At 44.6% G+C, this 21,823-nt stretch overlaps 1 protein-coding gene across 1 annotated transcript in view; it reads left to right on the forward strand.

Moving 5' to 3' along the window:
- CAPN9 (calpain 9) overlaps positions 1 to 12,594 on the forward strand; it is a 29,653-nt gene extending 17,059 nt beyond the window's left edge. Inside the window, exons 9-20 of the mRNA XM_080586443.1 lie at positions 190 to 350; positions 1,035 to 1,192; positions 1,883 to 2,091; positions 2,873 to 2,909; positions 4,405 to 4,494; positions 4,989 to 5,046; positions 5,489 to 5,553; positions 7,899 to 7,967; positions 9,362 to 9,440; positions 10,369 to 10,485; positions 11,564 to 11,622; positions 12,201 to 12,594. Coding sequence (XP_080442569.1) covers positions 190 to 350; positions 1,035 to 1,192; positions 1,883 to 2,091; positions 2,873 to 2,909; positions 4,405 to 4,494; positions 4,989 to 5,046; positions 5,489 to 5,553; positions 7,899 to 7,967; positions 9,362 to 9,440; positions 10,369 to 10,485; positions 11,564 to 11,622; positions 12,201 to 12,227 — 1,129 coding nt within the window. The 3' untranslated portion in view covers positions 12,228 to 12,594. The remainder of the gene's footprint in view (positions 1 to 189; positions 351 to 1,034; positions 1,193 to 1,882; positions 2,092 to 2,872; positions 2,910 to 4,404; positions 4,495 to 4,988; positions 5,047 to 5,488; positions 5,554 to 7,898; positions 7,968 to 9,361; positions 9,441 to 10,368; positions 10,486 to 11,563; positions 11,623 to 12,200) is intronic.
- Positions 12,595 to 21,823: the final 9,229 nt, after the last annotated feature.

Below are 21,823 nucleotides of genomic sequence, written 5' to 3' on the forward strand. Positions count from 1 at the left end.
TGTTTCACACCACAAAGAATGAAAGCTAGCTTCTCCCCCCGTGTACGTCATCATATCTCCACAGTCACTGAAACCACTTAGATCCACATAGGGTGGTCTGGCCCTGTGACCGTGGAGAAGAAGAAGTTGTGCTGGGCGTCCTTCACTAATGTTAATAATTGCGTGTTCCTTTGCACATCTTTCATACAGGATGAAATTTGAAGACTTCAAAGTGCATTTTGATAAAGTTGAAATCTGCAACCTGACTCCAGATGCCCTGGAAGACAGCACTGCCCACAAGTGGGAGGTGACCATCCATGAGGGGAGCTGGGTCCGGGGCTCTACTGCAGGAGGATGCAGAAACTTTCTAGGTAAGTAGATGCAGCTTTGAAAATGAGAAGCAGGCACAGAAGTCCTTACCCACCCTCAGGCACCTCTCCAATTACCCCATAGCCAGGATTGTGGACGCAGGTCAGGCCAGCTGAGCCTCAGCTAGTAGGAACCAGCCAAAGGTACAAATACAGTCCAACTTGAGGCTTTGGGGTAAGAAGAACTGCTTTCTTTTCTCACAAGTCTGTTGGATCTGATTTGTCTCTCACTTACATTTGCATGAGCAGGACTGGCTCCAAATAAACCACTTAAAATGCAGCAGTAAGTGTAAAATGAGACAAAAATCCAACTCAGACAGCATGTTTATGTGGCTCTGAAGTAGCATCAAGGATCTGAATTGTGTTACTCCATATTGGCACCAGCACTATGGAATCATTGTAACTATGTATTTTGAACAAAATTCCATCTGACAGCTTTATTAAAACCATGGTAACTTAATAAAATATCAGGCCCAAAATCTTTTCTACACCTAACTCCATGAAGAACTTTGGGATTCAGCTAATTTTCTGCAGAGCTGAGTGGAAAGAAGCATGACAACTAATGGAAAAAATAAATTTGAGCAAAACCTCAGCTTAATTGTCCTTTTTGTCTACTTTTTTTTTAGTAGTAGTAGTGGTGGTATTATTCTGATGTAAGAAATGCTCTGGTGTTCTTTACATTGGCAGACACTTTCTGGACAAATCCACAAATCAAGATGCATTTGACAGAGACAGATGATGGGCAAGATGACTGCACATTCATTGCAGCGCTGATGCAAAAGGATCGCCGCAAACTCAGGAAGTTTGGTGCTGAAATGCTAAGTATCGGTTACTCTATTTATGAGGTACTCTATTACTCTTAAAACGCATGCAGTAGCCACCCCATCAATATTGCCATCTTTCTCTGGATTTGTAATACTGCCAGTCATCAGATATTTTTAGGGCCCCTGCTCTTGAAATGATTTTCTCAGTTACATCAAGCCCCATGGAGAATTTTGACTTGGTTAGGATAGACTCCTTTCATAGGAGGATTTAGGAGTCCCACGGGTAACAAGGATAAACTCCTCAGCCCCATGACTGTGTCGTCCCCTGCCTGGCTCCCAAAGAGGGAATGTTGCTTCTTATGAGTCTCGTGGGGCTCATCACACACAGTGGTTCCTGTCCCTGTGTGAGGTTGGAATCGGAAAATCTTTTGAGGCGCTTTCTCCATGCAGAAGATGACTGTGAGGTCTCATCACTCTGTGACACCCCAACTATGATTGTGATATTTAATAGCAGAGAATGTTTAATCAAGAAGAAATTGTCCTAGTGTCCTCTTAGACTGTCTTCAGGGTGGGAGAGAACTGCTGATAACAGGTCCTTGCCATAAAGCAGGAGCTAGGTTTCTGCGAGTGCTTGGGTGAGGTGTGACAGTCAGCATTGCAGCTGGAGGTCAGGCTTGTGACAGACAGAGTTTGGGTCCGTGACTGGGAAGAGGGCAGGAGTAGCCCTCAGTACACCACAGCCAGTGCAATGTTGCCTTCGATCCCCTCTAGAGCCCCGGTGGAGATGGACACCTGAACAAAGACTTCTTCAGGTACCACGCCTCGAAGGCCAGGAGCAAAACCTACATCAATTTAAGGGAAGTATCCAACAGATTCAAGCTGCCACCAGGTGACTACATCCTTGTTCCAACCACATTCGAACCACACCAGGAGGCAGACTTCTGCCTGAGGATCTTCTCGGAGAAGAAGGCCATCACTGAGTAAGTCAGCAGCAAGCACTGGAGCCTCTGATGTGCTCTCCTGTACACGGGGCTGCCGAATCCTGGAAAGGGTCTGGCTGCCAACTGTCCAGCCCTACAGCAGAGCCTTGGTGTGGGAAGCTCCTGTTTTTTTCCCTCTCCAGAATTTTTGTGCGCTTAGTAAGGAGAAAAAGGAAAGGTTTGAAAATGAGCTTTTGGTTTGCAGTGTGCCCTCCTGTGTGAGGCTGAGTTGGGTGAAGGCTCGTTTGTCCTGCTCCCTTCAAAGTGTGTGGAAAAAATCTGTCTGCAGATGCATTTGCCCATTTTTGCTAAATCTGGCTTTTTTGGAGAGGAGTTTAGGAGGTAGAGAAATAGGGCCCTGGTGAATCCACTGGAAGCTTACAGGGAAGAATTGCTAGCTGCCTGCTACGCAGCTAGTTCAGTAATCTGCAAGTACAACAGTGCTTCCGTATATTGTCTGTCCACTTGACAATTTTGTATTAAAAATTGAGGAAGAAGTGTGCATAATTAATACGGAATGAGATTAATCCTTTAGCAGACAGCACACAGAGGGACTGTGCCCTCACAGAGTCCTGCTTAAAGTATGTTTTAATGGCTTATGCCAATATTTAAATAAAGCAAAAATCCATTTGATTAATTTTACCTATATGTAACCAGTTCAGTAAAAAATGCAGTTTTATCTTTCACCTCTGGAAAATGTTAATGAGCAACTTGGTGCCCTTTCCACACCAAGCAGATATTGAACATCTTCAGACACTGAATGTGGTTTTGTTTTCTCCAGGGATCTAGATGAAAACGTTGCCATTGATCTCCCTGAGGTAAGTCTACAGAGTTAAAATAGCAAGAGGAGAGCTCAGCAGAAGCCAGCACACACTGCTTTTACTGTCTTTGGCTAAAACATGTTCATTTCACAGGAACGCTCCACAATTGCCAGCTTTGTGTGAGTGACTGAAACATTCAGTTCTGCTGAATATGGTAAAAGAGCTGTAACAATCAAAATCACAATCGTTATGCTTCTGCAGCTGCTTCAAGGCAGTCAGAGTCAGACAGCACCAGAAGCTGGTCTCAGCCACCACAGGTGCACTGAAAGTACCCCACTTAGCACTGGGGAGGCAGATGGCCTTTCGTAGCTATTAAAATTCTATTTATTGTTAAAAAATAAGGAGCAAGAGTATTTCCACAGGCCTGATTTTTTATTTTTAAATGCAAACCTAGCAATATCCTCAGGGCTTGATAAGTGTGTGCCTAGTGAAATGATTAAATTCTTTTTGTGCCCGGATGACCTGGCCTGCCTGCTGAGTGCTAATTGCAGCTGAATCTGAGTCAGCTCCCATTTAAATGTATCCCTGCACATAATCTGTTGATTGTAGTATGAATTCCCATGGAAACAAGCTAAATCATAATCCCATGTGTCCTTCTTTATTAAAATCCTCCTCCAGGGACCAGCAAGCAACTGAACATCTCCATTTCTAGGATCTCAGGGCCATGTTCAGAGTCAAAGTAAATCTGTACAGTGTCATTAAGGGACCACATCTGAACTTGACTAGTAGAAAGTGAGGAACATGGATATGGTTGAAAAATAAGTGTAAATGGCCAAGCAGTGTCACCAGGGTGACAGTACACTAAATGTCACCTGTATTATATCTTCTGTTGGTAGAGAAAACAAAGCTTAATTCTTTGCATCCTGTGCTGTGCTGCTAGTTGACTTCTTTTCCCCGGTTTTCTGGCACCAGAACTGCTCTCTGTTTGCATGGTCACCCCAGCTATAGCAATGGCCCTACGTGGTGGCATCTCTCATCAGTGTAGACTGAGGCCTGGGCTCTACACCCCTGCAACAGCACTGAGCTCAGCTGGCTCAAAGTGCTTCCACGCATGGGATGACTCTGTGGAAAGCACCGAATCACAGCCACTTCCAGCTGCTGCCATCAAGAGAGGCCAGAGGTCCCTGAAGAGCTTCCTTGAAGGGAAGAGCTTCACTGGGCTGGGTTGTTCAAGGACTGTGGAAGCGGAGTGGTTCAGGGGTGGGGTGAGAGGAGAGGCATTTTCCAGGATAGGTGCTCTTGGTTTTGAGATAGCCAAAGCAATGCTACATTGTGCGATTCCCCAGGCAAAGGAAGTGAGGGGTGAGAATCCCCTCAGGAAGTTGGGTGCCTGTGAGGCCTGAGGTCTGCAATCAAAGCATAACAATGTTCAGGAGCATATACACTTATTGTAAGATATACTGTGCTCCCCTAATGCAAAGAGGAGCTGTGTGCAGGAGAAACATCATGTTTTACAATTCTTATAAACGTCTTCCTGTGGTTGATGTTGCAGCCTCCAAACCCAACCCCAAGTCCACAGGCAACTGAAGAAACTGAAGAAGAAAAGCAGTTCCGGGCACTGTTTGAGCAGATCTCAGGAGAGGTGAGTGCAAAACCCTCATGGGTCATAACAACACATAGAAAGTAGGAGAGAATTCTGCTCCTACTCAGGGCCAGGTGGGGCAAAAATGCTGTATTTTGGGGGGCAGTATGCTTAGTTATAGTGTGTTGTTTAGGCAAGAGATGTCACCACAGAAAAGGGCACAGTCCCAACCGAGCAAACCAGAGGATCAAAGCTAGAATTCAAGCCTGAGGGAGCTGACCTAGTTCTGTGTCCAGCTGGATTTATATTTTTCTTTAAATCAAAGATTCCATCTTGAGATTGCTTTCAGACAGCCTTAGGCACAGCAACACTCCAATATTTTGCTAGCTGTTTGGTTTTTAGCCTTTTCTGGGTTTTGTATGATTCTCTTTTCCTGAGATGCAGCAAAGTACAGATGGGTGATGTTTGTGTTTTCTGAGGTTTTTGGTATGTCTGATTCCAGAAACACTCAAGTAACAGATGCTGCTGCCTTCTTTTTTTTTTTTTTAATTTAGGACATGGAGGTATCCGCAGAAGAACTTGAATATGTTCTGAATGCAGTATTAAAAAACAGTAAGTGCTGATAACCTCTGTACTGTTTCAGTGGCATGCAGCAAAGGGCTGTAAAGAACTTTATAAAAGCTGCCGTTAAGCTCACTTATGAATGTGAAAATAAAGGCTGTGTTACAAATATTGCCTGGTGGCCTCCAGCCAGCCAGGGCAGAGCTGGGTAGACATATTGTCCATGATCTAACCTCAAGCGTGTCCTGCCTCCAGCATGATCCATGTCGGTTTAGTGAAGCCAGTTCTACATTGCACTACTGCTCTGCTCTGGAGAGACAGGGAGTGGTACTAATAAGACCTGGATGTGGCTCATGGCTCTGCTCATCACAGGTCCTCCCACAATGAGGTCTAAGAGCCAGCTGTCTATGCTTATGAAGTCCTATTTTCTGCTATGGATTTGCAAAAGGCAGATTTGCCCAATTACTTCTGTCTTATTGTTGTCCTTTTTCAGAAAAGGACATCAAATTCAAGAAGTTAAGTCTCATTTCATGCCGAAACATCATTTCTCTTATGGATGTATCCTTTCAAATAAGTACTTGTGAAGCTAAACAAATACTGAATATAATTGTTCATAGCAGGACGACATGTATATTGGAGACGGGTGTGGTGATGTCACGGAAGAACACTGTCCACAGGAAAAAAAATATGTGAAAGTTGTATCCCTATATTTACTTCAGAAATTTAGTGTTAGAAGCTTCAAGACAGACCTTTTTCTACTGCAGACTTCAGAGGGGGATGTTTTAATCTAAGCACTTGTAAAAGTAAATCTCAAATTATTTACATATAGGACAGTGCATTTCTCAAGCTGTGGTTTATTTGAAAAAGATCTGGAAGAGAGAACCCAAAACTGTTGTCTCAAGAGTAGACTTCACCAGAGAGAGATGTGCATTCAAGTTTTGGGTCAGAAAATTAAGAATGAACAGGTTGGTGAAAATTACTGGTATCAAAGCTGTGGGTTTTTTTACAGCCAGACAAAAAGCTGGAAAATCTGGTCTTTCATCTAGATCCTGGAACTCCAGGAAGCAGACATGTGGGTGAGATTTGTCTGTCCAAATTTAGGCATTTGTGGTGTAGGTGTCTACATCTAGGCTAGCTTTCTAGACTTCCTTTGTAGATAATGAAAAGAATGATGTAATTATGCTTGTTCTGGATGTGCCTAACTGTGAGAGAAGCTAAATGATGGCACAGACATGAGGTGAGTACCACACAATGAGTACCACAGCCCTGGTACTTCTCCACCAAGTTCATCCTTTGCAGTGTTCTTGTGTTGAATTTAGTATGGCTTCTCTTCAGGTAGCGCTGGTTTTGGCAGTATGCTTTTCTGATAGCTTTTTTTTTTAACACATGAAACAAAACAAAGATTGTATCAGTCCTGACAAGGAAAGTATCTAACACTTGTTTTGCTTGTTAAGCTAAGATGTTTTTATCTTTTCCTTTTGTTGCTCCAGTCCACAGCAAAGGTAACATGCTCTCAAACACTTTTAACACAAAACCAAAACAGACAAAAAGACAAAACTGTATTCTGGTAAAGCCATGTCTATAATGTTAAAATTCAGTGCAAATCAGTCACTGTGCATATACAATGAGAAACAGAGGACTGGTCCTATATTTTCTCCCTCAGAAACCAAGCTTCAGACGGGAGCTGGTCCATGTTCACATCTCATCTTTACATGGTATTGGAACAGAGCCAGGGTCTACACTTAACCCTGGAGCATAACAGCAATCCTAGGTTTACTATTTAGGATTTAATCAAATAGTTTCCATGATTTGCAACAATTCCAAGGAAATCTCTGCATAGTTTTGAATTAGTGGGGAGACATCTCTTCGTCTGCTTTGGAAGCACGAGGAATGCAGACAGAACCATCCCACTCTGGAAGTGGCATTTAGAGCACAATGGAGGAGCAAAATGGCACAAATGGAAGCCTGAGCTGATGCTGGCAAATGACCTCCATGTCACATGCCACCAAATTCCCTGGTTGTAGTCACCATGCAGAGTTGGGGATGGGGGTGAAGTATTGACGTGACAACCAGAAAGAAGAACCTGGCTGGCTATAAAAACAGACTTTTTGTAGGAATGATAATGTCCTTGGAATCTGTGAGTGCCCTCAATAATATTGCCAGTCTAGGTGCTTAAATAACAGCATGCTATTAAATAATGGCAGGCTAGACCCAGCTTAGCACATGTTGGCCTTTGTGAACAATTGCTGAACTAGCATCCGTCTGAGCGAGGGCTTTGTCTTGAAAAGTAAGATGGAAGGGGGAAGGGGAATGCAAGTGAGATCTGCTTGGGGGACATCAGTAGCTCAGCACAGTAAATATTAAGAAGACCCTCACTCATCAGGAAGAGGTAAGTTCAGGCAGATCTATTCACCACCTCTCAGCACTACTGTGCAGACGATTATTTCAGACTTTAAAGACCAGATTCTGCTAGCCTCACCACACAACTCCCATTAATCTTTGGTAGAGACATTGCAGTAGAGCCTGGACTCTAGAAAACAATACTGAATAACACACTGGTTGACTAACTCCTTCGAGTATAGTAGCAATTTGTTTTAATCAGGTAATTTAATTCTCTGAATCATTTATGTGCTATTTACTTCTAAAGCTGTTCTCGCCTCAGAACAATCTGTCTTTCTTACTTGCATGGAGCTCAGCTGTGTTTTTGTGTCACATAATGTTCCCCAAGTATCACAGCCACCGTCATGAGCTGCACCTCATGAGAAATCCCAATATCATGCTCAACGTCACCATAGGCTTGCCAGCCAACGTAATGTTATATGTTTAAAGGGATAGCAATGTTAAATTCACTCAGAATTTGGATCTTTACGTAACAAGTCATTTTCCTTAATTCAAATTACTAGACCAGTGGCAATGGGACTCTGGAATTCACTGAGTTCAAAGTTTTCTGGGAAAAACTGAAGAAATGGATAGTAGGTGACATTATGCATTCTATTTGGTTCTCCATTTTACTAGCTATTCCTTGTGTAATTTTTTATGTATATGCAGACAAAAATAGAGACAGGAGTGTTTACAAGCCACAAATTTTTACTTAAAACAAAAGTTTTAAAAGTGTGGGGGCTTGTTTTGGATCTTCAAAGACATTCTTAGCTTTCCATGATGCTAAACCTTAATGGTTTTCTGGAAATAACAGATTTTTGTACGGAAATCAACTACGTTTGGGACAAAGAATGTAATGGACATTAACAAGGAAGCCAATAAACATGAAACTTAAGGAGTTTCTGTTACTGTTGTACAGAAGAAGAAATGATGATTCATGACTAGTAGGAAATAATCATTTCATAAGTCACTGCATTGCCATTATCGATCTCTCAGTAGACAACAGTACTGAAGTCTGGGAAAGTTGATTCTAATTTTAAACACATTTCCCTGCCACTGTATATGGCAGTAAAAATAAGCAGACTTTCAGAATCAGGGCACAGACTGAATATTCAAATAAAGACATCGTAATTGTTTCCTCATGGTCATTAATAGTTTTTTTCTGAATTCATGCTTCACCCAAGCATTTAAAACACGCAGTTCTCTGTTTCTTGTCTATCCCATCAGAAATGACATATACTTTTTCTGGATCCTAATGTCATATCTCTTTTATCAAAAGATGCTTTGTTTTTTAACAAGGAGACTTGAGAAATCCTTGTCTTCTTTAAGAAGATTTGCACATACATCTGATGGAAAAATTTAAGCTGGACGTGGCAACAGTTCAATTTAACCCATATTCCAAGGGCGAATCATGTTTGTCATCTCATTAAAATAAAGGAATTTAACTCCAGTTTAATAATTATTTAATATTTAGGTCAAAATTCAAACCAGTTGTACCAGTCCTCTCAGCTACACAATGAATGTTTAGATCTTTTATACCTAAAAGGAAATGAGTAAGGGACAATCTTGACTTCATCTTACACAATTTTTTCTAGCCTTCAGGATCATATAGAAAAACTTGAAAAGAGATTAAGAGAATGCCTCGGGAGAGAGAAGCTAGAAGACAAATAAAAATATATCCTTCCCAAATAAAATTACTTTTTAAAAAATCATGGATTTTTTTATGAAGAGAAACTCATTATATCTGAAAGACTGGGTTTGGCAGTACTTGTTTGAATTTCACAGCAGCCTATTCATATGACAGAGAACTGGGACCCAAATTGCTCCTCAGTTACAAAATCAGAATGGATCTAGACCATGGATCTTGTCAGCTTTTTAAAGTGCTTTGTGCCACGCTGTTAGAGATAACCACCTTGCTTTTGTGTGCCATATCTGTGCTCCTTTCATGTGGAAATACTGAACTTTCCATCTGCTCTTTTCATAACAGAATATCTTTCTTCAGTTTGACTCCGATAAATCCGGCTCCATGTCCTCCTATGAGCTTCGCAGTGCTCTCAAAGCTGCAGGTAAGACAAGCACTACATTTTATTTGGGGAAACTTGTTGGGCAGGTCTGCTGTAGGCAAAGAGGTCTGCAAGCAATTACACCATCTGGGTGCCCTCTAACTGGGAGGAGGGCTATGCCGCAGAGAGGACCTTAGGAGCTAGAGGGCAAATTGAAAGGACTTCTGGCAAAGCCTCTTTCCAAAGGTGCACAGAGGTGTAGATAGGACCAGGCTTCCCTTTGGTTAAAGCATTTTCTCAGCCAACCTTAGATTTCTTTGTGCCCACAAGGGTTTGAAGCAGGATGGCCAATCTGGGGCTGGGAGCAGCCAGTGAGGAGCTGATGGGAGAAGAGGCTTGCCCAGTTGTCCTGGTGGGGCTCACCATTCCAAAGCAGAGCGCTCCAGGGAGGATCCTTGGGCCATGGCACTTCCAAGTAGAAGTGGCAACAGTGATTTCTGTTCCTTAGGCTGTCTTGAAGAGGAAGTGGGATATTTTTACGAATTACTTTTGGGAGTGTGTCTGTGTGGGCTGCCACTGGCCCTTTCACCTAATTATCTCAACACATGCAGGGTTAGACCCTAAAAGAAAACACTTCAGAGCCCATGTCCACTTGAGGGCTTGAGGAGCTGCAGGTAACCTGTTTGTTACAAAGAGTAATCAGTGGGTTTCTATTTCATCACAAAGTATTTTTATTAAAGCACGTAGTTTTGCAGAAATCCCTTCAAATTTCAAGGAGTCTCTCATATGCAGTGACCGCAAAATTTGTGGTTCAGATTTACTTATTCATTCCAAGCTTAAAAAACTTTGCAGTCAGATCACTTTCTGTGTGGATGCGTTCCATAGTGCATCCTCCCATTAACTGATTTTCAAGCTTAGTTAGTAGAGATTTGCAGATTCCATCCTGGCCTATGAGGCTGCTCAGTTTTCCTGTGTGTGTGTGTTTTGGAAGGATATCAACTCAACAACTACCTGTTGCAGCTGATTGTCCTGCGATACTCTGATGAACAGTTCCAGATTGAATTTGATGATTTTCTGAACTGCTTGATTCGCTTAGAGAATGCAAGTCGTGAGTATCTTCTTCCTCCAGAATTTCTTCCCCTTTGGAAAAAAAAAAAAATATATATATATATATATACACCCATTTTCTGCTGTCACCAAGTATATTGCATAACATCTGAGATCAGGTGTGTAGATTGAATGGCTAACAGAAAGGAACTGTGTTTAGCATTTGTTTTTAGAATAGCTTTTTCCCTGTAAAATGAAAAATGTTCTGTTGCTGATGGAATATTTCCCCATGTGAATAAAGCCTGCTTCAAAAACTCCACCATGATGCAGAAGGCATGTGAAGAATGTTGGCAAGGTCCTTGTTGTAGACTTTCTTGTGGCTCACCCATCACAGCAATGGTGCCCAGCCAGCTTGTAGCCAAGTCTCACTTGTAAAAAAGTGGAGCTGTTGTGTGTCCTATTGGGTCTAGCCCCTAGACTCCCCAGTGCTCACACTCACTATTACCACTTCCCTCAATTCCTGCTGAATTGGCTGAAGATATGGTTCCCTTGTATCCCTTACGGTCCCCATCAAGGCACCCTAGGGTCAGTTCATTTGCACGCAGGGTCTCCCTTATTCCAGAGCAGAAGTAGTAGAGACAGGTAAAATGGCTGGATAAATGCTGAAGTGATCATCAGTGTGGCTCCAACCTCAAATCAAATTCAACTCAACTTGATGAAAGTCACAATCAACTTTCCTGTGTGATATATATATATATATATTTTTCTCTTTATTTCCCGGTTCAGTCTGGGGCAATAGAAGTGTTAAACTACTGAGAGAGAAAAGTTCAGTCAAATATATAAAGAGATGCAAATTGCTTGGCTTCATTTCAAAGCATCCAAATCTGAGTATTTAGACACCCGCTTCCAGTTGAGTCCTGAAGATAGACTTGCACAAAGGCCTGAAGTCAGCAAGACTTTTCCTCCTGCATGTTCATTTTTCAGAGTAGCTACCACCTCTGAGCAACCCTAAGCGACCAGCTGTTGTGCCAGGCCCTTCCTTTCGTAGGCACAGCCACCTATCGTTGTGGGATGGGGAGCTTATATATGAATACGAATGAGGTATATTTATAGCTCCTGTGTCCTGTTTTTCATTTCAGGAGTATTCCAGGCACTGAGTGTGAAAAATAAGGAGTTCATTAACCTGAATATAGGAGAGGTATGAGCACAGCTTTATAAACACTAGCAAAATTACGGGGCTTCTCTACAGCTTTTTCCTCACATTAGAACTGGGATATTTCTGTGTGACACCAGGTGAAATCCATGTCCATGAGAGCACAGAGGGCATCTGCCATAGATGTCAGCAGTGCAGATTTTACAGTGCACACACTGATTACATCTTCTCCTTGCTATTTCCTTCCTCGCCCTGTTGCATGCTGACAGCTTCCCATCCCCCTTTCTGGCTTCTCTGCTTTTTCCTTCCTCGGGTGCCAGCTCGCTGTGGGGAAAAGGGGAGGCAGCCAGCCTGGGACGGGGAGGTCTTTCACTCTCATATCGGCTTCTCCTGTGCATGTCCATCCTCTGCTTCTCAGCATGAGTTTGTTACTTTCTTGTGTTCTCTTTGTCTCTCTGTTACACATGTGGGCTGTGTCTCATTTTATACTTACCCAAAGTCTCCTGGGGCAAGGCACAATGAATTCTCTGGCACAGTGAATGTGGGAGCTGATGTGGACTGTGGGGATGCAAATGAAGGGCCTGAATTATTTATTGCAAATTTGATCTTTCTTCTGATATTAGTTCATTAACCTGGCAATGAACATTTGAAGAAGTTTGACTTGGATGTCAGGAGTTTCCTGGGACATCGTTACCATGACTGCTACCCTGACAACTGTGGTCCCCTTCTGATGTAGACTTAACCAGAGCTTTTGTGTGGAGGAAGACGTGTACTGTCCACCCTTTCTGGTCTCCAGCCCTGTTGTGTTCAGGAGCTCCACAGTCAGATCACATTTTGTTTTTAATTTTGATAAAACCTGCTAATGGGTTTGTTACTGGAAGAGGTATTTGGATGGGGCACACATGTCTCTCAAGTGGACTGAAATTAATGCCCCTAAGTTAACACAGTCTTTTATAAAATAAGATTGCATTTAGTTTCAGCACAGTACAGCCTACAATGATTAAAAATGTTTATTGCTGCTTGGTTACAAATTACTGTAAGGTGCTTTTAAAAATACAGGGTTGTGTAAAACTGTTCAATTTGGAATTTATTTTGAGGCATGCTGTGTGGCTACATAACAAGTCTCTTGTCACAGCCACATCAATTTCAGTCTGCTAGACTACAAACAAAGGAAGACTAGGGAATGTATGGATGAAAATCCATCCTTGAATATTTGTAACAAAGGTCCCTAGTCCAGGTTTCCTTAGAAAGATGTTTAAGCTAAGATCTGATGTTCATCACAGATTTAATTGAGGGGAAGATTGTTACATCTCACCTCCCCTCAGTCCTTCCTCTGCTATCAACCTGTCCAAAGTGTGCCCCTTGAGCCTAAGCCTGCAGAGTTGCACACAGCTTGCCTGCACCTTCAGAGAAACACGTGGCTCTGGAGACAGTGAGCTCTTGCATGGGGCTAGCCTTCCCTCACAGAGTCAGGGCTTGTATCCCATACCAACCATGCCTTTAGAAGAGCAACTATAATCATTTTAGGTGAACTACATTGGTAAGGCCTTGATCTCTGCAGCTATTGCTGTTTTGCATTTGTCTCTTGTATTGTATTATTCATGTGACATTGATAGTCAGCGCTGACTTAAAAAATAACAGTAATAGCAGCCAGGAACATAAGAAGTCTTCACTGGATTTGTTTCTATGTTTATCTTCATAACTTGTGTCTATTTTATAATGAATCAACTGTCTCAATTTGTTTTCTAAAACTTTTCTTGCAGTGAAACAGATGGCCCTTCTTAGAAGAGCTTTGCATTCCCTACTGTCCAGGATCACTGAGGCAGACAGGGTTTTATTTTCTCTAGATTTAGACCTAACAAGCAATTCTGGAATGAAAATCAAACCATAGTAAAGATTAAGTTCAAAGAACAACAACAACAACAAAAAAAAACACACAAGGATCACGATGTTTAAAATGCCCATTTCTTTTCCCTAACAATTACAATCTTATAGCTATATAGAAAATGCTCTGGAGCTAACTGGAAGCTGAGAGAAAGCTAATGCAGTATTTCATGAACTGAGGTACTCAGTCCCATCAGGTGTATTGATTTTCAGATGTGATGGTTGTATGCCCTTTCAACAGCACTGGAGGCAGCTGTCCAAGTTTGTGAAAGTTTGCATTAAAATCCAGACCATTCTATAACTATTTGGACACATACTTGAGAGTGAATTCATAGATTATTATCTGTTTCACTGCGTAAGCTTGAATGTTGATATAAATTTGTTGTAATATATTTTCTTTCTGTAATGATACCCACAAGGTATGCAGAAGAAAAGAGACATCTCCATGCCTGGCACCTCCAGTGTAGCTTTCTGTGTCTCCACAGAGAGTTGGGGATGCCTTGGAGAAATCTGGTTTGATATAAGCAACGGGGAGCAAGTAAAAATCTCTGCATTGAAGAGAAAATTCATGCATTTAAGAAAAAAACACCCCTAAGTGTTTTCTTCCCACTCAGAGCAGTCTCCTGCTGACTGTATGCCAGGGAATCTGAGAGTTAATGTGCAAATCCTTTACAAATTAGAGTAAGACCCAGCTTCAAAAGGAAAAAGTAATCTTAGGAATAAGTGCATCTGAAGATGGAGGATTATATAATGCCCTGTAAGTTTTTTTATTATTATTATTATACTGTTTGTGTGAGCAAATGAGTAGGTGAGTGAGAGATGTTTGACTTCACAGACCCATCAGAACATGGTAGCCCTTCTCAGCTCTGTGCCCATTAGATGCTTGAGCAGGAGGGCAACCTGGTGCCCAGAATCAGGGATCTGGGCATTCCAATTTTCTTTTCTTTTAATCAAGAATCTTGAGTTTAAAGCCAGACCTTGCTGCCTTCTCTGACATGAGATGTGGATGCATTTGGTTTTGTACAAGAGCTGGGGCTAATCACTTAGGGTGGTCTGAAAGCCATGAGAGCTCTGTGTTCCCTATTGTGCACACAGATCTTGTCAGCGAGTACTGGCTCATGCTGTGAGCCCTGCCTCTCTGCTAATGGCTACATTAATGGGGAACATGAGATGCATTTTTCATAATTATGTTACTGGGGGAAAAATCACTTAGCTACAGGGTTGCAATTTGAGCATGCTCTTCCACTCTCTCCCAGAACCAAAAATGCCTCTCTAAAACCTGCTGCTGAAACCTCAGGCCAGATGTTGTCTGGGATCAGCAATGGAGAGTCTTTGGCAGCGACACCTCCCTCAGAAAAATCACATTTCTGTCATAGCCCTATTTTAATCCCCACGAGACTTAACGCTGGTCCCCAAACACCTGATGTGTCAACACAGTGGGTGCCTGAGGCATTACAAGGGCCAGGAGGTGGGGGAGAGAAAAAAAGTGAAGCGCGGTCATACTGCTGGCAAAGCCTCCTTCTTGTAGTGTTGTGGCATCAGGCAGGAGAGATGCTTGAAATGATGAGGCTGTTCTCCCAATTTATAGCAGTTGTGGTTGCTTCCCTTCATCAAAATTAAATATTTGTGAAGAGATAGCTGAGTTATCTAAATCATTTTCATTTCAGCTGCATCATCTCCCTGCCTCTCCCTGGAAATACTTGAGTCTTTGTGCTTTTCAGCTAATGGCAGCGCATCTTTTGGAAGCACATCAGAGCGCTGAGGGTAGTTTATAACGTCCCCAGTTATGTCTGGAACTTCAATATTTTTAAAATAAATTACAAATGCTTGCTGATTGAGGTAAACTAAAGCTGTCAACTGTCGCAAACAACTATCTTTTGCACGTCAGCCACTTGTGAGGGCAAGTGTGTTATAAACTGCCCTCCCAACAACTCCAATTTTCATCCTTTGCCCTTTGCGTGGCCCTCGAAGGGAGGTCTGTGCCGCTGAGGAGGACTCGGCCTCCTGGGTCGAGAGAGAAAGCCTGGGCCCCTCCTGGAGTGTTAGACACCACAGACGGAGACAGGGCAGACTGGCCACAGGCACCAGTCCCCTTCCTTCCTATTCTTCTGGCCCACTGAACGTACAGCCACGGCTCCCTGTCACCATTTTGTCTTTGTATTTATTTAAAATGTACAAAAGCAAGATGTGGGGGTGGGGACAGGGCGGGGACAGGGACAGGGCTCCCAGTCATGGCCACACTGCCTGGCAGACGGCCCCGCGGGACACGGCCCTGCCACTGCCCTGTCGGGGAGGGCACCGCCAGCGTTTTGTGACAATTTTATCCAGTTGCTAAGCAGCTGGGGACACAAATACAGTGGAAACAGACTGCCCAGAGGGAAAACTGCTGCATTGTTCTGGAGGGCGCCAGGCCTCCTCTCCCCTCCTGGCTCGCTGGGGGTCCCGGCTGAGCTCCCTTCTCAGCCGGGGGGCACAGGCCTGGTTCCCCCGGCCCCTCCAGCTGCGGCCTTGCCCATTAAGGTGCAGCCATGCCGGAGAGCAGAGCCGTGCCCAGCTCCACGGCCTGGCACTGGGCACCCAGCCTGGAGATGGAGCAGCTGGGATGCAGTCTCTGCTCCTCTTGATGGCTAAGCCTGGGCAGCAGCCACATTGCACTGCAGCCCCCGTGGCCATCCTGCAGCCTGCTGCCAGGGCAGGCAGCTCAGCGGCTGCTCCAGCTTGAAAACAGATTATCTGGTGCTGCAGAGGATGGATTTATCATGACTGATCCCGTCCGTTTCCTAGAGGGCGTGATGAGTGACCGAAATAGAAATGGGGTCAGCAATTAACAGGGTAGCTCTCAGTCACTGTCACCATATGTTATGATGAATGTCTGGTTTGCATATTTACCTGATAAATAACTTACTGGAAGTTTTAACAGGACACGGTTCAAGCAGAAGGGAGACAGAAGTGGTCTGGGTACCTGAGAAATGAAGGGGCCGTTGTACAGAAACTGCTGTCCCTGCAGATTTCTCCTCCAATATGAAAACGTGCATAAGTATTCCTCCCGTTTCAGTGAGGGCTTTTTATGGCACTGGAGAGAGGCAAGTGGGTGGGTAGCAACAGCGACGCTCTCAGCTCAGCTTTGTGCCCCACCAGGCTCAGCTGAAGTGCCTGACTTTATCCCTAACAAGGACGTCATATACGCTATCTTTTTTTGAACTGGGGAAGGCAGACATTTGGGCACAAGAAGCAGAGGTTGAGAAGTGCCTTTATGAGTGCACTGCAATGGCAGTGACCCAAGCCATGTCCTGCGCTGATGCCAAAATCCCTCTTAAGGCCAGGAGTTCTGGGACATCTTTAGCACCACAATGGCTGTTTCAGTTTCTGAACCTTTTAGCAAGCCCAACTTTCTCTACAGCGAAGGGTAACATCTCTCCAGGAGAACCCACTGCGCTCTTTGAGACACATGTTGTTCCTTCCAGGGGCAGGAAACCTCAAGCTTGCCGAAGCACTTTTCTGAGCCAACAAGAGCTACAGTAAGAAATTTTGATTGAAAACAGGTTCATGGCTGGCTGTCCAGCTGAAAAGGAGTAACGGTGCAGTTTGCAAAAGCTCTGGGGGAAAGATGTGCATTCAAGGTGATGAAAAAAACATGGGCACCGGGTTTGGTTTGGCAGGGAAAGCCAGCAAGGGGCCGGGGAGTGATGGCTCCCTCAGCAGCCTGCACCGTGGCCCACACACATTTCATTTCAAGCATCTGAAGAGCAGAGGCCTGTTCTGCAGAGGGCTCTTGTACTGACGTCAAGGAGTGATTTACAGGGTAAGCTCTTCTGGGAAGGCAAGTCTGTCCATATGCAGGTATTTAAATCCCCATGTTGGCCCCATGAGTCTGAGAATTTGGCCAGTTCCTTGGGAAGAAAGACAATGGTCAATGTCTGACCTTGTTCTCTTCCAGGCACATCCTAGAGGGCAGCTGTCTTAACTTTTGCATTGCCTTAAAGCAGATGCCTCTTTGGTAGTAAAGAAGACTCTTGTCATGCAAAAGAGTGCTGGGGGAGCAGGGAAGGAAGAGAAAGGGAGAAAAAGTAGGGGCAGCGTGAGCGGTCTTCAATGCTTCAACATAATTATGAAAGTCTATTGCTTTTAGCCTTAAGAAAACAAATTCCTGTGGGTGACCACCAAATCTGCAGGCCAACATGGCAAAACTTCAGACACAGGAAATGCATGAGCACCCTTCACACCCTCTCCTCCTTCCTGTATCCTGCAGCTCGTCCTGCTGGCACTGACCTCCCTGCAGAATCGTGTCCCACCACTGCTTCTCTGACAGCTCCGTGGCAGAGCTAGCACTTGGCACTCTGAGATCCCCATTCGCCTGGGTTGGTGCACCCCAGGTTCATTCTCCTGCAAGGTTTTTCTTTTTAAGAAACAAGGTGTCCCTTAAGTGACAACCCATTGGAAGAGCAGCTTTACTGCTGGGATGCAGCAACCTGTGTCCATGGGTCCTGGGCATGGTCCCATGCTCCTGAGCAACCTGCTTGAGCAGGGGGGTGGACCAGATGATCTCCAGAAGTCCCTTCCAGCCTCATTCATTCTGTGACATGGCCAGCTTTTACTCCAGCCACCCCAGTGAGGATGGCTTGGCTGAGGGACCAGGTGTCTGGGGGGGTACTGGCTGGACCACTCTGCTGTGGGCAGACACAGGGGTGTATTCAGAAGACCCCGCATCACAGGGACAATACATGTGCTTAAGGCAAACGTGTCTTAAGGCAAATGTCCCTTATTTCCCTCCATAGACTAGAGCAAATTTCTCCAGCGAGGTGCCATTATCACCCAACACCTGGACCTAGGACATCCCAGAAGGCACCAGACAAGTGCCGGTGTCACTAGATTTTGTGTTCTCCAAAAAGCTTCAGGTCCAGAGGTTGTATGAGAAAGTGGGAATTCTACTGTAAGGTATGGTTTTTATGGCAACAGATAAAATCTAGAAAATGGTATTTGAGCAGGTTAAATATTCAGAAACTAGAATACAAACAAAGATCAACCCTATTTTATTACTTTTTGAAGTTCAGACCATGTTGATAATTTTAGTGGCCTTAACTCATGACTCATGAATGCTTTGATGTGTTGTTACTGCTCCCAGTATAAAATAACCCTGTGCTGGCTTTGTTTACAGGCAGGGATTTCCTTCCCTAATAAATGTTTGAAAGTGTTCTGACAATTAAGTCTCCAGAGCTGTTAATTTTGTAGTTTCCCTGATTACTAACAACCAGCTCTTTAAAAACATTAACACTAAGCGGCCACAGGAGTGGGAATTAGTGATTTAAAGACTTTTGGAGATGTAACATTAGTTTTATAATGCTGCAGTTCTGCGCTAAGCAGAACCACGTTCCTCCCTGCAGTCTTGTTGCCCCTGTGCATCGCTCAGATGCACAAAGCAGAGAAGTGGCACACCACCATTTCAGATGCATATTAATATATACATCAACTTACATTTATATACATTAAAAAAAAAATCTGTAACATAAATAATATATATAAATTTATTGTACATACATGTAGGCCAGTCTGTGTAAAAGTCTTCAGCAATAGCCCCCAGCAGGGAGGTGGCCAGTCCCTACGCTGACTGACAGCCAACTTTTGACTCACCACATGTGGATTGTCCGGTTTTAAAACTAGCTGGGAAAAGGCTACCAAAAAAAAAAAAAAGCCCAAGTTTGTTCTGCAGAAGCAATTGCCTGCAGTCACAGATCTCTGTCCCAAGGGAAAAATGCAGGTTCTCTGATGAATTCAGCTTCACTCAAAACTCAGTTTAAAATTCAGCACTTGTTTGAAGGCCAGCTTTAGGCTAAGCAGCCTCAATTTAGACAATTTATCAAGGTATGTTGCAACTCAAGAGGTCTTCCAGTGCTCCCAGGGCTAACATTGGAGGTGCCAGCTGTGCTGTGGCTGGAGATTGTGTTGGCACTGCACGGTGCCCTTCCCCTGTTCCCTGTCACACCAGGGTGAGCCAGGCACTGAGAGATGCACAAACCCAGCTCCCCAAGCTCTGTCATGTGTGACAAACCCTCTGGTGAAACTGGGGCTTTGCTGGAGTCTGTTGCTTCCAGTGATGTCGGGAGGATGGGGATTTTGCAGCATCCATGCCCAGCTTGGGACAGGACAGCCACAAGCAGATGCTTAGTGGTGGAAGTGTGGCTCCTGGATCCCAAGGGGATCTGCCCTTCAGGCTGCCTGGGAGACTGCAAAACTGCACGTCAGAAGGACATCCCCAGCTCCACGTCTGGCCCTGGGGCTGAAGCTCTGAGGTTGCTTTGTACATTGGATCTGCTGTGTGCCCAGCTTCTCCCATGGTCCAGGATTTTGCAGGAATTTTGGGGAATTTGCAGGAATCTGTTCAGGAATTTGAATTCCTGTCCCTGTGTAGTACTGTGGCATTTCTGTGCAGGACCCAGCATGAAGCCTGTCAAAGCATGGGGACATTTATTCCGTAGCTAGCCCATGCTTTCAGCTAGTGCTCACAAAGGCGTCTTTCCCATCATCTCAAGTGCCTTACAAATGTCTGTTCCTTGCACTTCCCACCATGAGATTGCTTCCACGTGACTTCAGCTGACGCTTTTTGCTTTTAAGGAGGTTAAGATGATGCTTCGAGCTGTGTGCAGGCATTCAGCCTAGGGGCGAGCATTGCCATTTGATATTAAGATCAGTCAATGGCTTTCATTCAAAGTCTCCAGAGAGGAGTCTCAGTGTAGTTTCTGATATCCAGTGAAAATCTGAAAGAGTTCAGTGTAGAAAACCTCTTTAGAATAATTTCAAAGCTGGAACAAAATGATGTCCTGTTATTATGAAACTTGCATCTTCATTCACTGGGCTACAATTGATGCAGTACAAAAAGTTGAAAGGGCGTCTTCTTTGGCTCTTAACAGTGAAGAGCTGTGCACCATGAGCAATTTGTAAAAGGAAATACCATAGCCACGAGTCTAGCTGAGGCAGAGAAATGCCACAAGTGGCATGAGCACATAGTCTTTACCATTGCTATTTGCAATCACTTTTGCAAGGAAGTTGCTATTTTGTCTATAACAAACTAAAGCACTGAGCTGATGTACAGGCCCCCAGGGCCTTTGTCTCACCAGTCCTCAAAAGATAACAACACCGTTGACAACATAGACACAGGACCTGCATCCCCTCAGGAAATCTCATGAGGGCATCTCGAGGTGGTGTGCGGTATCTGAGGTCACACTAATTTTGCCGTCAGGCAGTGATGCCCCCACAGCCCCCACAGCCCTCACTGGAGGGCTTCCACCACGGCTGCGGAACTGGAGGAGGTTCTGCTGTCGAAAGGGCCAGCAAAGAGTGGGCTGTGCCACAGCCTGCTCCGAAAACAGTGCGACGGATGGAGCTGGCCCTCAGGGCATCCCTAAAAGGGGAAACGCTGACAGATCTTCAGGGTTTCGATTTCTGTTAGCAAGAGCTTGCATTTTTCAGCCCCAATTTCTTGAATTTAAAAATATATGTGTATATATCTGAATCCAGTCGTCACTTTGTGCCCTTGAGGACTTACAAACACCCCGTCCCCACAACCACCACCAGTGCAGGGTCCTGCTGCCTCTTGCAAGGACTGCGCAAGGAACAAAAACCCACGCTAAGCAAAAAGGAGATCGGTGCTGGGGAAGCAGTTTTGAAATGAGAACATTTTGTAGGTATCTGGTTGCGAGTGCTGAGGCTGTTGAAGTCAAAAGGGATTTTAACGTGGCAGAAATAACTTGGAGCCTATGAATTTTTGAAGAGCAGATCTCTGCATAACTCAAAAATGTTTTCCCGCACCTCTCCAGTTACAAGTTATTTATGTGCCGCACACTTTTCCTCTCTTTAATTAGATTGTAATTACTCTGTTTACATTGCTGTGCACGGCGAATACATGTGCACGTCTCCCCTGCTCTCCTGGAGGCGAACCAGCCACTGGGAGCCTTCTCGGATGAGAAAGGACCTCCCCTGGGGCAGGCAAGGGGCCCGGCCTCCCCAGGCCCAGCGCGGGAGGCTGCTTCGTCATGGGCAGGAAGGGCTGGGGCTGGGAAAAATGCGTGGTTTGGGTTTGTGAGGGAAAAATAACCCCAGTCTGATATCTTCCTCCCATTCCTCGTGTGCCCAGACGGCCGTGGGTCTGCAGGCCGGGCACCGGCCAATGCCTTGCTGCTGCAGTGCTGCACAGGCCCTTCCTCCCCACGGTGAAGAGCTTCAAGGAATTCGAACGTGGTTTTACCCACGCCTGGACAGAAGGAGGATGGTGGGGTGGGCACGGCTGTGGCCGGGGGGTCTGGAGGCTGGTGGCTTTATGGAAACTGGGATGAGCTCCAGTGACGAGAGGACGGAAGGACGCTGCTGG

Source organism: Anser brachyrhynchus, assembly GCF_964034855.1.
Source record: "Anser brachyrhynchus genome assembly, chromosome: 3".
Lineage (NCBI taxonomy): Eukaryota > Metazoa > Chordata > Aves > Anseriformes > Anatidae > Anser > Anser brachyrhynchus.